We start from the raw sequence: 13,697 nt of genomic DNA, 5'->3' as shown, positions 1-13,697 counted from the left end.
CTTTTCTCAACTCCACCCGACGACGGCTCTCACCGTACAAAATTCACCGTACGTATATTCATCCGTGGCCGTGGGATGCGCGTTCCCCGTTTCCCGCCCGGGAAGGCCTTCCGGAACCGTCGGCCGCTCCATGCACCTGGTGAGCCGTTTCTTCGTTCCCACAATACGGCCGGCTATGCTACCGAGGCAGATGTCTCTTGCGTCCGCGATGGAGTATGATACCAATTCATCCTCTCTCCCTGCGATATGATCATGCAACCTGGAGACGTGTAATGTTAAGTCGTCAGTCCGATTCAGACGTCCAAGCTGCCGAAGCTGCCGTAGATTTCGAGCAGCTGCTCGAACACATAGGTGGGAAGCTTGACGCCATTTTCCGTCACAAGGTACGAGATCAGGTCCGGAGGCTGAAGAAATTAGTGTTAGCTCAAACCGTCCAGGGCGAGATCGGGCTGGGAGTAACTCACAGTGTAGTCCACCGCATCTTCCGGCTGTTCGCTCGCACCAACGGTCTTGAAATCCAGCACATGCTGCTGGAAACCGAGATCCCTCTGATCGATGACCAACTTGCGCGCAAACTTGTGCGACTCGGCAGCCACATAGAACGGCAGACCGACCTGCTTCGCCAGCTTCGCGATCTGATAAGTTCCCATGCGGGAGATGATGCCTCCGTTCTGCGTGACAGCCTCGGCGCCCACGAAGACCATGTGTACCTGCCTCAGCAAGCCCAATACGTGCGCTACCGCCGGCTCGGCAATCTCAGCCACCGGGATGCCCTTCTCGCGCAGCTCCTTGACCACGCGGTCCGACTCGGCAGGGCGGTGCTCGTCGCGCACGTACACGACCTTAAACCTGACACCGCTTCCGTTCGCGCCTCCGCCGAACTGTTCCGCCGCCTTGAAGAGCAGGCTGGACACGGCGCGGGAGGCGCCGTGGGTGAGGACGACCTTGCCGTCGCGGATCAAGCGCCAGCCGGCGTCGGCAATACGGTCGCGGGCGGTGATAGCGCGGGAGGCGAAGAGGCGGCCGTTGCGCAGCAGGTGGGTGCGGACGGCCTCGAAGGACTGGTGCGGGGAGGTGTCGACAGCGCCGGACTCCTGCTGCTTAAGCGAGGAGACGAGGTACTGCAGGAAGAGATCTGTGCCGGCCTGGAGGGGCACGGGGTTTTTGACGGAGGCGTGGAGGAGTTTGGAGTGGCGCTTGACGAGGTCGAGGGTTTCGTAGACGGTTGTGGTGCCGGAGGCGTTGAGGAGGGTGATGAGGGCTTCGATCGCGGCGACGGGTTTCGTCAGGTCTGCGTCCTCGACGAGGGAGTGGTATGTCGCGACGATATCGACGCTTTGGTTCTCGGTCTCTTTGGTGCGGACGGGGAGGTCGGAGGGCGCGGTGGCGGCTGCTGGGAGTGAGTAGAGCTGTTAGTCGAGGATTCAGGATCGGCGGGAAGGACTTACGCGCGACGTCGGTGGCCATGATGGCGGTGTTTGAGAATAAGGTGCGGTGCGGAAGTGAATACACCAGGGACGGTGACAGGGGGAGACGGCAGAAGCGACGAGAGTGGTGAGGGACGATGGCGGCGGGAGACGAAAGAAGCGCCAAGGGTGGTGAGGGAGGATGCGCGACGTCGATGTCGAAGCTCGAAATTTTGGCCAGTGACTCAATTCACATGGGCGTACTGGAGCTTGTGGTGGTGGGATGGATTGATCGCTCTGATTTGGCGGGGTAATTTTGCGACCTCACCACCCACCATTGCTCGAAGGCGGGGCCCATGTCCGATATGGGGCTACTTGACATCATCACCATCTTCCAACCGAGTTCCAAGGTATCCTTCTATCTTTTCTCAATTTACAGCTTGCTTCTTCCAGGGTCCTCCCAAACACAATCCATCGCCCTGTATCATCACCCAAGCCATTCCACTACCGGCAGCGGGGTCCCCTCCACTCCCGAAACACTGACACCACCAAACCCAGCAATCAAGCTCCCGTCCTTGTAAGCCTTCATCTCCCCCCCTGAGAGCATCCAATTCACTCAATTTCCCTTCTTCTGATCATGAAGCTCTGTTCTGGTTCTTCCCACCGACAACACCGTCGTCGAAGCTCCTCTTCTCCTCGACCTCGACCGCCTCCTTGAAGCCCCCTCGTCCTCCGCGACCACCACGACACAGCAATGGAGACCACCGATCCCGCAACCGGCGCGCCTCTCCCCGCCGACGCGATCCAGCGCATCCTCTTCCTCGCCTCCGGCGCCCACGTCTACAACATCCCGCCCCTGACCTCCAACAAGGGCTACACCGCCGCCGGCTGGACCGACCGCCAGATCTTCACCGCACGCCTGCGCGTCCTCGAGACCGCCTGGGAGACCAATGCCGCCCCGCAACCCGTCCCCGTCGGCGCCACCGGCAGCGCCGTCATCCCCGTCGCCCCCGGCGCCCCGGCCGGCATCGCGACCAAGGAGAACCACATCAAGGTCGACATCGTCCTCGAGGACCCCTCCAACGGCCAGCTCTTCGCCGCCGCGCCCTACACCTCCCTCACCGTCGTCGAGCCCGTCCTCGACTCGTCGCGCTTCTTCGCCGTCCGCGTCATGGACGGCCAGGGCCGCAAGGCCGTCCTCGGCGTCGGCTTCGAGGAGCGGAGCGAGGCCTTCGACTTCGGCGTCGCCTTGCAGGAGGCCCAGAAGAGTCTTGGCCTGCTGGACGCGAGCCAGGCGAAGAAGGCCGCCGAGAACAGCAAGCGTGCCGAGGAGGAGAAGACCAAGGACTACAGTCTGAAGGAGGGCGAGACCATCACCATCAACTTTGGAGGCTCCAGGATTGGACGCCGGTCGAGGCCCTCGGACGCCTCGCAGACGACGCCGCCCACGGGAGCAGACCTACAAGCGTTCTCCCTACCGCCGCCGCCGCCGCCCGGTGGTGCGGCATCCAAGAGCGGCGGGAACGGTAGTTTCTTGCCGCCGCCGCCGAGCGCGCCGAGCGTGCGCGACCAGAAGAGGGAGAAGAGGAAATCCGCGCAGGACCTGGGATTCGACGATGGTCAATTTGGAGAGTTCGCCTAGACTTTGATACGCTCAAAGCACGAGGTCAGATATGGAAAGAGGACTGTACGGGGGTGGCGGGCGATGGCCACTTCTGATGATTTGAGCAAAGAGATTCCCTGCGCCGTTGGCTTAGCTATTACATACATGCGACTGGCATGATTTGATAAAAGTTCTTTCCAAGCAAAACACCGACCTATTTCCGTCTTTTACCCCGTGAATATTACCTTGGGCTACGAACATAGCGCCGGTTCCTGCTGCCCCGGCCACAGGCACCGCAAAGACGGCAGGCTCATCCTCCTGCCCCTCCGTTTCTGGCTGCCCACTCCTGCAAGCTCACCACACTCCTCGGTGACTGCACAGTCTAGCTTCTCTCGGCCGTCATAGCAAAATCGCAAGCCGTGATTTCCCAGAGCGTCGATCGCTGTCTCGCGCATTTCGTTGTCGACCCACAAGCCAGGGGCGGCTGATTCGAGCGCCTCCGGCTCATGACACGGCGACAGCACCTGCACCGAGCTGTACACGGGATAGTATCCCACGGGGAAGAAGACGGGCGAGGCCGCATCCAGAGGGGTCGGGGCGATCGGAGTGAAATCAGAGGGCGTCGCGATGTAGCCGCCGAGGGGCGAGGAGTCGACGGCCCACCAGGGGTACCGCCGGTCGTAAATCTCGTGCTGCACCTGCATCCACCGTTCTCTCATGCTGAGCTCCGCGTTGATGTCACAGAGCCTGATCGAGATGGCCTTCTCCTGCGCGGCCGCCTCTGTGATCTTGCTCTTGATCAGGGCCGCCTTCTTCCGCGCCTTGCGTCTCTCGTCGGACGGCAATCCGATGTCCATCTTCTCGTGTAGAATGGTAAGTCTTCTCATGAGCTCGAAGGACCTTCCGCCTTGGACCCTCAGCGACGCATGGAGATAGGCCTTCTCGTTGTATAGTTGCTCGAAGGACCCGGGCGACGTGAAGACTGAGTATGCCGGCTTGACTTTGGTGTTCAGTGAGATGTTGCCGACCGGAGTTTTCCGCCCTCTTCTGGGCAAGCTGCGCATCGTAGACGTCTGGTGGTTGGAAATACTGGCGATGGATCCTTTGCGGCTGGAGAGACGGCCCTGCAATGTTGTCTCTTCAGATGATGTGGTCGACCCGTCGTGGCTGTTGGCCCGCGGGGTGAAGACTGCTGCTTGAACGTACTGATCCATGGTCGAAGGGGATTGAGATGAAGAGAATGGCTCTGAGAATGTATTTCGAAACCAAACCAGGCAATATCAGCTCAGATATAGACGTCCATCTTCTTGAAGAATTAATTCCCACTGTATCCGCAAGTGGTCAGTGATCGAACAAAGACTGCAACCATGTGCATGACAGTCGGACAACGGCATTGCAACGCCTCCATATGAGGGGCTATAAAGATTTCGTCCGGAATTATCGAATAAAGTGAGGAAAGCCAAAGAGTGCCAGATTTAGATGGCAACGCAAAGGACGGAGACGTTTCTTGGGATAGCAAACAAAGTAGCTTGGCGGTGGGCAATCCAATTATACCAATTCTTTGAACAATATGCCCCTTCGCATTCAATGTGCCAAGCTGATTGGCGGCCTTCGACACTTCGGTTCGTTTGTTGGTCCCAAGAGTATGGTACAGGGGAGACAAACTCGGAACACTGGGCCGAGGAGCTCAAGTGATATTTTCTATCGATAGGTCAGTTTCTTGACCATTAGCTGAAGTGGTTTTACTAACAGTCACTTGAGAATGTGAAATGACAATTAATGTAATCGATGGCAGTATGACACGCGCATAATTGACTGTCAACAGCTCGCCATGACGGTCATCGAGCCAGCTAGGTGATCACTTAGAAGCATTCGGTTGCCTCCGAAGATGACGACGTCTGATTCTCAAAGTAGCGCTTTGCTCTGCAGCAGTGGCAGCCGCCAAGGCTGATCGGTTTGCGTCTCCATGCAAGGGAGAGCTCAGATGTTGAACCCATCATGCCTCGGAGGATCACAGAATCGCCACAGACCAGCTGCTTCCGCGGCCTTCCGAACCGAAGATACTTCAGTATCCGATACAGCGCGGTTGATTTCACTGTATCGAACCTCTTCTCCTTGGGATTCCGCTCCTGCTTTGGATCGTCTCTTCGACTTGCCGACGTGAGCGTCTGGGTGGTACTGCTCCATGATGTTGACAAAGCAGTCTCTAGACACCTCCTTAGCTAAGAATTCCATGATCAGCTGGCCCTCGGACTCCTTCCCTGGCATGACCAGATGGCGAACAAGGAGGCCCTTCTTGGCGATGCCATCGCCCGTAAAGCATAGGTCGCCGACCTGCTCGTGCATGGCCTTGATGCTCTCGCGAGCCGTGGCAGCATAGTCGTCTGCTTTGAGCAGGCGCTTGGACGTACTGGTCTCCCAGACCTTGAAGTCAGGGAGGTAGATATCGACCAATCCGTCGAGAAGCTCGAGTGACGCCAAAGAATCAAAACTGGACGTGTTGTAAATGATGGGGACCTTCAGACCCAGGTTCCTTGCATGCAGGATGCTCAAGACGACCTGGGGTACCACGTGTTCCGGTGTAATGAGGTTGATGTTGTGGACGCGACCGACCTGCTGCAGCTTGATGTACCACTCGCCCAGTTCTTCGGGCGTCAGGTCTTGGCCGTTGCGCTGGTGGGCGATGTCATGATTCTGGCAGAAGACGCAACGCAGATTGCAACCCGAGAAGAATACGGCGCCACTCCCATTGTGTCCTTGAACGCATGGTTCTGAGCGTGGTAGTGGTCAGTGTGCCGATCCGTACGGTAGAGGGAGATGAGTTCTTGGGGACTGCCAAACCTTCACCGAAATGCGGCGCGATTACATTGACCTTTGTATTGTCGCCAATCAGGCACATCCCCGTCGTCTCGAAGCGGTTGACCCCGCATAGTCGCGGACACAGATTGCACTTTGAAAGATGATGGTAGGCCTTGGATCTTTTCTTGGATTCGTCGATGGAGGACAGTGTCATGTATCTAGGGATGTAGTCGTCGAGGAGAAAGGGTGGTGCGAGGTGGAGAGAACGGCGAGGAGCCGAGAAACTCCTCCGGACGAACTCATTTCTTCTTGCTAGAGCCCTTGCTGCTACGTTCATTGTGATGAAGAGGCATGATAAGCTGACTCGAAGAGCGAAGTTCAATGATCTTGCGTCACAGGTGGTGGTAGATGAAGGTGGCAGGATTACTTAAGGGAACGTCCTATTGGATGGAAGCAGTAAAAGTGGGCCTATCTGCACCCTTCAGGTCGCCCTCACCTCAGTGTGTGCTGCTTCCTCCACTTCCCCAATTACCTACCAAACCTGGATCACTCGGAGCAATCCCCTTGCTTGATTCACTTCTCCTTGCGTGAGAATCACTTGGTCTCGTCCGATCGATTGGAAAGCCCCTCAACACGAGGCAAACGGTTCTACACCATGTCTTGATTGAGCACGCAGGAGCCGACCGCGCCCGTCGTTGGCCCGCCACGAATTGGCATCAGTTCATCCCATACCTACATGGCAAACCGCCCATCTAGGTTCGAGTTTGCGGTTCACAGCAATTGGCTCGAAGCAAAGTCCGAGAAATTTCGTGCCACCAGCAAGTTCATCTCGCCACATGGTTCCCTAGTAACAACGGTTACACAGGTCCATCTGCATTTGGTTGCTCTCGTGTCGAAAGTATCTTCAGCTTCACAGCAAGGGCTTGCCAGGATTCATCCCAGACGAGGTAAGGGCACGGATTCCGCGGGCGTAGATGCCCAGAACCGGAAGCATAACAGCACTTTCCATCCACTTCTGCAAGACGAGAATCGAGATCTCCTTGGGAGCGACCCAAAGCAAGGGCCTCGGGATGAAAGAAGCAACGACACTCATATACGAGGCTTGGAAGGGCGATTTGTACGGCTTTTCTTGACAACCACACAGATGCTCCGACCTGCAACTCACTATCTTCGAGGCTGGACCGTTACCACCGGACGAAGGCTAGTTCTACAGAGAGCAGAGCGCGCAAACGTCCATACCAAAAGTATTCATACTTGGATGCTATGGCGACGATTCTTGACATCTTGTCTCCTTCGCTTATCCGACTATCAATGTTGGTCAACCTAAACGGGCATGTGGACCATGGTCATGCCGTATCTGGTTGCCGACGATAAGTAAGACAGTCAAATGGGGAATTGCTTCATCGTAGAAGTCCGCCTCATTGATCGGCAACATGCTGGCCTATCGTACGCAGGTCTCGTGACGGCTAAGCTTCCTCATCGCAGCCAACAAATGTTTGGTTTCTCCCTGGAGCTGTTTGTTTTATAGGATACTCCCTCTCTCCCAGATTAAGCAACATGATAGTGACAGCAGTCAGCGTCGCAGGTTGAAGCCGTCTCATACAGTCCCTGCAAGCAAGCTTCTTGAGCCGGCGACGTCCCAACAGCTCGTTGGTGATTCTCATCTATGTTTTCTTTCCTTCAATCATGATCCAGAACATTGCTGAGTTGACGTGAGACAACCATCTATTGCAGAGGGGCGGTCCTACGAATAAGCAAGCACGGCGCATTGGCGAAGCTGATGTACGAGCAGAAACTGATCAGACGAAGAAAATGTTGCGAGCTAGAATATGCAAATATTCCGGCGTTTGTCCAGAAGTGTCTGGCGGTAGTCGCATCGTGGGTCAGTGGCTTTTCTGCGGCAGTCCTTCCATCTGGCCATCATACCATGTCTCGGCGAGGTGAGGGAATTCAGAAATCACCGTGGAGAATGGCCAGAAATCCATGATTGGAACAGAAGAAAAGATGAAGAACCGTCTTTGGATATATCACCACAGGATCTCACAAACTGATGGACGACTTATTTAGCCAGCGTTGGTGAGCAAGCGCAGCCTCCTCCTTTCACTCCTTCACCTCAAGCCACAATCTTGGTTCTTCTTCTTACGCTCATTCACCTCTCTTTTTTTCCTTCTCACTCTCTTCTTTCTCCAACAACATTAAAACATCAGTAATCGACTTTGGAGGCTTTCTTGTTGGTCTTTGTTGGAGGCATAATTACTTAATTCTTTGGGGCGACATTGTCGGCGGACGACATGCATTATTTTATCATTTTGTTTTGTTTCGTCTTCGCGTTTTTGTCTCCTGCCTCGAACGCCCTCCACATCACCAACCAGACCATCGACAAGTTTCTCCTCTCCGAGTATGACTATGTCGTAATCGGTGGTGGCCTCTCGGGCCTGGTGGTCGCGAACCGCCTGAGCGAGGATAGGGATGGTATGGTGGACTCTCTGATTCAAAGATCTCGCTAACGACCGTTTCAGCGACAATCTTGGTGATCGAGGCTGGTGAGCTGTGAGTCAAAACTGGCCTAAATCTGCGTCGAAATCTCAGAAGGGAACAGTTGACTGACCATTTTGACTAGTGACCGCCGGGAGAATCGGGTCATTATCCCCGGCTATATCGGCCGCGTCCCTGCGTCGGGATATGCCCATAACGTGGCCACGGCCCCTCAAACTTTCCTCGACGGACAGACTCGGAACATCAATCAGGGCAAGGTTGTTGGTGGCGGATCAGTTGTCAACGGAATGTGTTGGACCCGAGGCGCCGCTGCTGACTTCGATGCCTGGGAGGAGCTCGGCAACCGTGGATGGGGATGGGATGGCCTCCTGCCCTACTTCAAGAAGGTTGGCGAAGATCTCAAATATCGTGATCCTCGTTGCTAATATATGGGACAGGTCGAGAAGTACACTAACAATGTTGACCAAGGCATGCGCGATGAACTCAACATCAAGCCCAACATGTCTATGCATGGAAACAACGGTCCTATTGACGTGGCATACCCCGAATATATGTACAACACATCAGGTAAGTCTTTTTGTGGCCTTGAGAGGCAAGGTACTTACATAGTAAAGGCAGCATTCTTCAAGGCCTCTCAGAGGTTGGCATTCCAATCTCCGCCGACGTCAACTCGGGTGACCCGACGGGTGCTATGATCGTCGCGTCCAGCATGTCCCCGACTAACCAGACGCGATCGGATGCGAGAACCGGCTACTTCGATTCAGCGAACTCCCGCTCCAACTTCCACGTTGTCACTGGGCACACCGCGACACGTCTGATTGTGGGCTTGCCTGGCTCCCTGAACCGAGGAAGCCGCCGGATCGTCGGTGTCGAGGTAAGCTGCTGTTCGTCGACACACTTTGAGAGAAGGAGTCTAATTTCTGAAGTTCGCAACTGGCCTCTCGGGTACCAACCGAACTATCACGGCAAACAAGGAGGTGATCCTAGCGGCTGGTGCTATTCGGTCCCCCGTTCTCATGCAGGTTTCGGGTATCGGCCCTGCGCAGGTTTTGGAGTCGTTGAATATTTCCGTCCAGATCGATCTGCCGGGAGTTGGGAACAATTTTCAGGATCATCCCATGGCTCGGTTTCCATACAGTTGTAAGCGGCCAATCGTTCATGCTTTGCCAATCCGAGCGCTCACTGCTTTCTCAGATACCAACGCATCCGTATTCACCTCTCGAGACTTGGACACCAGCGACGCTTTGGAAGATGCATTGGACACGTTCCTCGCCAATAAGACTGGTGAGTCCTCCCGTGTAACAAGCCCAGAAACAGACTACTAACGACGCCCAGGACCTCTGACGACCCCCTTGATCAACACCGTCGCCTTCCCAAACCTCAAGTACCACACCGACGAATGGGAAACCCTCCTCCAGCGGTCCCAAAACCAGTCCTTCGACTTCCTCCCTCTCGACACGCCACCCGCCGTCTCCTCCGGCTACGCAAAGCAAAAGTCCCTGCTCCTCGACCACCTCGCCCGCGAGGACGTCGGCGCCTACGAACTCCTCGCAGCATCATGGGGCCAGATCTCCATCGCCAACCAGAAGCCCCTGTCCCGCGGCACCGTCCGCCCGTCCTCGCGCTCCGTCTTCGACCCGCCCGCCGTCGACCCCCGCTACTGCGCCGACCCCCTGGACTGCAAAATCATCAGACTCGGCCTCCAGCTCGCGCAGAAGCTCATGCGGTCCAGGGCCATGGCGCCCCTGCAGCCCGTCGTCGACTCCAGGTACAACTCCACCGACGAGAGGGAGCTGATGGCCGCGCTGAAGCCCCTCGTCGGCACCGAGTACCACCCCAGCGGTACGACGAGCATGATGCCCGAGGACCTGGGTGGAGTGGTGGATTCTCGGTTGTTGGTGTACGGGACGTGCAACCTGCGCGTCGTCGACGCGGGGATCATGCCCATGATCCCGGGCGGACACATACAGGCTGCCGTGTACGCCGTGGCGGAGAAGGCTGCGGATATCATCAAGGACTCCGCTGATGGCCCGGACGCATGCCCGATGGGTCAGCCGCAGTGGCCGATCGATCACGGTCCGGTTGATGGTGATGAGGATGACTGAGTATTATGAGAGTTTCGTGTATGAACATAGGGTTCGAGTATCACATAATTGCTTGTAGAAATAATACCCAGTAGGCGATGAACGCCGAGTCGTATTTGCCATAAAACAATAGCCGGTCCCGTACGTCTTAAATGTGACGACAAACCTGACATCCGCAAAGCAGACGATAACGAACTAAAATCAAACTAGAAGACCAAAAATAAACAAGTGAGGGAGTATGAAAAACAACAAGAGATTAATAAATACAAACAAAAAAGACCAAAAAAAGGATTACAGGCCGTTTCGAATTACCGCCCCGCGCGGGATCCCAGAGTCGCCCCGACCGCAGAATTTCTTTCGCGACACCACTTGGTTTTACCAACTAGACCATCCGGCGTCCCGTGACGGTCTAGCTTAACTGAGTTGGAAGCTTTGCGAAAGAACCCATTCATAAAGGGTGAGGTGGTTGCCTGGCGGTCTGGGTGGGGTGTCTGGAGGTGAAGCTGAGTTCGAGGAAAGAGCGGGTGAACCGACCAAGGTACCCATGGCTCCTTCCTCAGGAAAGCACTCGACTATCATGGTACCATGGAGCCACTCCAGAAGTCAACCAGTAAGGTAAAAAGTATGAGACGCCAGGAATAAAATGTGATTCGCGTAAAGCCTGTTTGTAGGCGTCTGTTCATAAGCAGTACCCGACAACTCCGTTTGGTATAATACAGTTCCATAGCACTTCATCCCTCACCGTGACAACATCAAGCATTGCTATCAACCCATTCCTCAAGCCTCTCTACAAGCTCAGCTTTCTTTCCAGAGGTGCTGAGTCCCTTGGCACCAAGAACGTTCTTCAGCTCGGCGACCGTGATCTTGCTTAAACTTCCATCGGCCACCTTAGCCTTGAGGTCCGCCGTCGACATGTCCGACCCGGACGCCTTTGCAGGCCTAGCCCGCTTGGCAGGCCTCTCGTCGGCGTCATCGTCTGCGTCGCGCTTGATAGCCTGCTTCGCCAGCGCCGTCTTCGTCTCCACCTGTAGCGTTTCGGCCCAGTCGTCCAAGTATCCGCCAGCACGCTTGCTGATGGCCTTGTACTTGGGCTCCGTGGCGTCCTCCGCTTTCTCGGGCAACTCGTCTTCGAGGGCAAGCGCTTGGAGAATCTGGTAATGCCACTGCAACGCCGGGTTCGGGTACTTCTTGGGGTTGTACATGGCCTTTGGCAGTTGCAGCTGCTGGACGATGGTGCGCATCTTATCCGTGAGCTCGTGGGTACTGCGGACGATATCTGCAGGCGGCTCGGGACCGTCCCGGAGGTCGTCTGCAAACGGCAGCGGTGTGAGCCAGAGGCCTGCAGGAAGGAAAGGGGTCGCAGAGTCGTCTTCGGATTTCTCGTGAGAGGGGATGATGGCAACGAGGATAGGGTTCGCATTGGAGCGGGTAATGGCCCAAGCGACGCCAATCTTTTTATCTTTGAGGAGCTTCTGCCAGAGAGCAGTGAAGACGCGCGTTGAGCCAACGTAGTCTTCTTCGGAAGGGAAGATGAAGGTAGATTTCTTGACGCTGGCCCAGAAGGGAAGCATTGAGCGGGGTTTAAAGCCGATAATGCGAATGATGGGGGTGCCGAAGTCCTTGAGGGACTTCTGCTCTTCGGTGGTGAAGTGAACATACTCGCCTCCGAATTTGTAGGCTTTCTTAAACTCTGGCTTCTCGACTGTGCGGGCACTATCATCTGCCATTCGAGTGGTCTCGCCTACTGCGAGTTGCGGCTTTTCGCCGTCGAGCCAAACGTAGGACGTCCTGGCTGGGGTTTGGCGGTGGATGATGTTGTAACCCTTTACGGATATCCTCAATCCCGGGGCGATCTCAAAGGGAATATTTGAGAAGAGAGAACGCTTGGGGGTTTCTTTGGAGTTGATGTTTGAGACGAGAGAGTTGAGGAGGGTGATGCCGTCTCCCGATTTGGAGTTGCGGACTTCGGAGAGGTTGGCCTCAGCAGTCTGGTCCCGATAGATGATATCCTACGATCGTTAGCCTCTGCAGCGAGGAGGATGGACATGCATGTAGCCTACATCGTAGAACTTGCTGAGATCGAACTTCTTGTCGTCTCTTGTGATTGGGAACAGTTCGATTACAACACCGAGATCGTACAAATCCTTTGCGCGTACAGCGGCAGCCGACTTGGCGGCCTTGTCTGTTGCGTGAGGATCGTCGTTGTCGGTGATGATGAAGAGTCGCCTGCTACCGAAGTTCGCAGCCTTAGTTGTGAAGACTTGGTTTGCGCAAAAGAAGACGTTAGACATCTGTACACTCTCCTTCGTCGGCACCAGGACCTCATCCTCGTCGTCTCCCTCCTCTCCATCCACGCCGACCAACGTCTTCAGTGCCTTGACATCTTCTGCCGCGGGAACATCCAGGTCGGTGAAGAGGTAGCAGTGGGGATAACCAAGACCGCTACGACCAGTCTCGTCTTGGAATTTGGACTTTTCCGTGCCGAAGAAGAGAATGCCCATCATGTCCTTGGGATTAGAGATGATGCGCTGCTGCATCAAGTGGTAGGCGCATTTTAGTGCGGCCTGGACGGCACTGTCCTTGTCTGCCTTTTTGGATTTTGACTCTGGCGGAGGCTGCAGCATCGAGGAGCTCACATCGATGGCCAAGAGAATGGCATCTTTCTGGCTCTTGTAGTCCTGGGATGGGTCAGTTTGTAAGTCACGGGCGTGGGGCCACGGGTGCGTACGGTCTCATCGAGCTCCTCCTCCGCTTCGTCATCTTCTTCTCTCTTGAAATCGTCGCGATCCGCCATTTTGTATGAGTTACTGGAACAATGTTGAAATCGGGTGTACTTGGGTGTTGGATGCGGCGAGCGGGCTGCTATTTCATGAGCCGCGATTGTCGTTGTAAGGTCCCCTGGCTTGAGCGCTGGCAGGCAGGCAGCTCCAGGCAGCAGACGCGACAGGGGCCAAGCTCCCGCGAGCAGACCTCGCGTGAAGGTCGTGGATGGTCCGCGCGCGAGCACGTGACTTGATTTTGGATTACGCAGACCATTATTGGTCAAATCTGCTTAGAGATAGAAAAATACTTCTATAATGCGGCTATAGACTGCTATATCGAAGTATCTCTGTATTAGCTCGGACGTGCAGGGATGGCAGCCCACCGAATGCCGAGCTGCATCTAGATCGGGATTTCCTTCGTCATCGAAGACCGAAATCCACATGGCCTTTCCCAGCATCGCCTACGCATCGCCAGGGTCCACGATTGCCACAGCTATGTTTTCTTAGACCACTTTGTGCTTCAACAATTCAGCTTCTTCTCCTTGCC

At 55.6% G+C, this 13,697-nt stretch overlaps 6 protein-coding genes across 6 annotated transcripts; 2 read left to right on the top strand and 4 right to left on the bottom strand.

Moving 5' to 3' along the window:
- Positions 1 to 293: 293 nt before the first annotated feature.
- On the bottom strand, positions 294 to 1,593 carry CkaCkLH20_00850 (initiation factor 2 subunit family protein; the record flags this gene model as incomplete). The annotated part of the gene is made up of 3 exons (XM_038883570.1): positions 294 to 404; positions 465 to 1,393; positions 1,449 to 1,593. 3 exons carry the CDS (start codon positions 1,591 to 1,593, stop codon positions 294 to 296), a joined length of 1,185 nt encoding a protein of 394 aa, XP_038751165.1.
- Positions 1,594 to 2,160: 567 nt separating this feature from the next.
- On the top strand, positions 2,161 to 3,048 carry CkaCkLH20_00849 (uncharacterized protein; the record flags this gene model as incomplete). Its single annotated transcript, XM_038883569.1, has 1 exon — positions 2,161 to 3,048. One exon carries the CDS (start codon positions 2,161 to 2,163, stop codon positions 3,046 to 3,048), a length of 888 nt encoding a protein of 295 aa, XP_038751164.1.
- A 212-nt stretch (positions 3,049 to 3,260) lies between these two features.
- Positions 3,261 to 4,223, bottom strand: CkaCkLH20_00848 (uncharacterized protein; the record flags this gene model as incomplete). The annotated part of the gene is made up of 1 exon (XM_038883568.1): positions 3,261 to 4,223. The coding sequence occupies one exon, from the start codon at positions 4,221 to 4,223 to the stop codon at positions 3,261 to 3,263; it is 963 nt and encodes a 320-aa protein (XP_038751163.1).
- A 766-nt stretch (positions 4,224 to 4,989) lies between these two features.
- CkaCkLH20_00847 (radical SAM superfamily protein) lies at positions 4,990 to 6,145 on the bottom strand (the record flags this gene model as incomplete). Its single annotated transcript, XM_038883567.1, has 2 exons — positions 4,990 to 5,780; positions 5,851 to 6,145. 2 exons carry the CDS (start codon positions 6,143 to 6,145, stop codon positions 4,990 to 4,992), a joined length of 1,086 nt encoding a protein of 361 aa, XP_038751162.1.
- A 1,954-nt stretch (positions 6,146 to 8,099) lies between these two features.
- CkaCkLH20_00846 (uncharacterized protein) lies at positions 8,100 to 10,409 on the top strand (the record flags this gene model as incomplete). Its single annotated transcript, XM_038883566.1, has 8 exons — positions 8,100 to 8,280; positions 8,328 to 8,358; positions 8,429 to 8,690; positions 8,742 to 8,871; positions 8,919 to 9,178; positions 9,231 to 9,444; positions 9,499 to 9,588; positions 9,640 to 10,409. The coding sequence occupies 8 exons, from the start codon at positions 8,100 to 8,102 to the stop codon at positions 10,407 to 10,409; spliced, it is 1,938 nt and encodes a 645-aa protein (XP_038751161.1).
- Positions 10,410 to 11,140: 731 nt separating this feature from the next.
- On the bottom strand, positions 11,141 to 13,182 carry CkaCkLH20_00845 (ku70 protein; the record flags this gene model as incomplete). The annotated part of the gene is made up of 3 exons (XM_038883565.1): positions 11,141 to 12,397; positions 12,449 to 13,066; positions 13,117 to 13,182. 3 exons carry the CDS (start codon positions 13,180 to 13,182, stop codon positions 11,141 to 11,143), a joined length of 1,941 nt encoding a protein of 646 aa, XP_038751160.1.
- Positions 13,183 to 13,697: the final 515 nt, after the last annotated feature.

This window comes from Colletotrichum karsti (genome assembly GCF_011947395.1).
Source record: "Colletotrichum karsti strain CkLH20 chromosome Unknown Scaffold2, whole genome shotgun sequence".
NCBI lineage: Eukaryota > Fungi > Ascomycota > Sordariomycetes > Glomerellales > Glomerellaceae > Colletotrichum > Colletotrichum karsti.
This window is presented reverse-complemented; position numbering and strand designations above follow the sequence as displayed.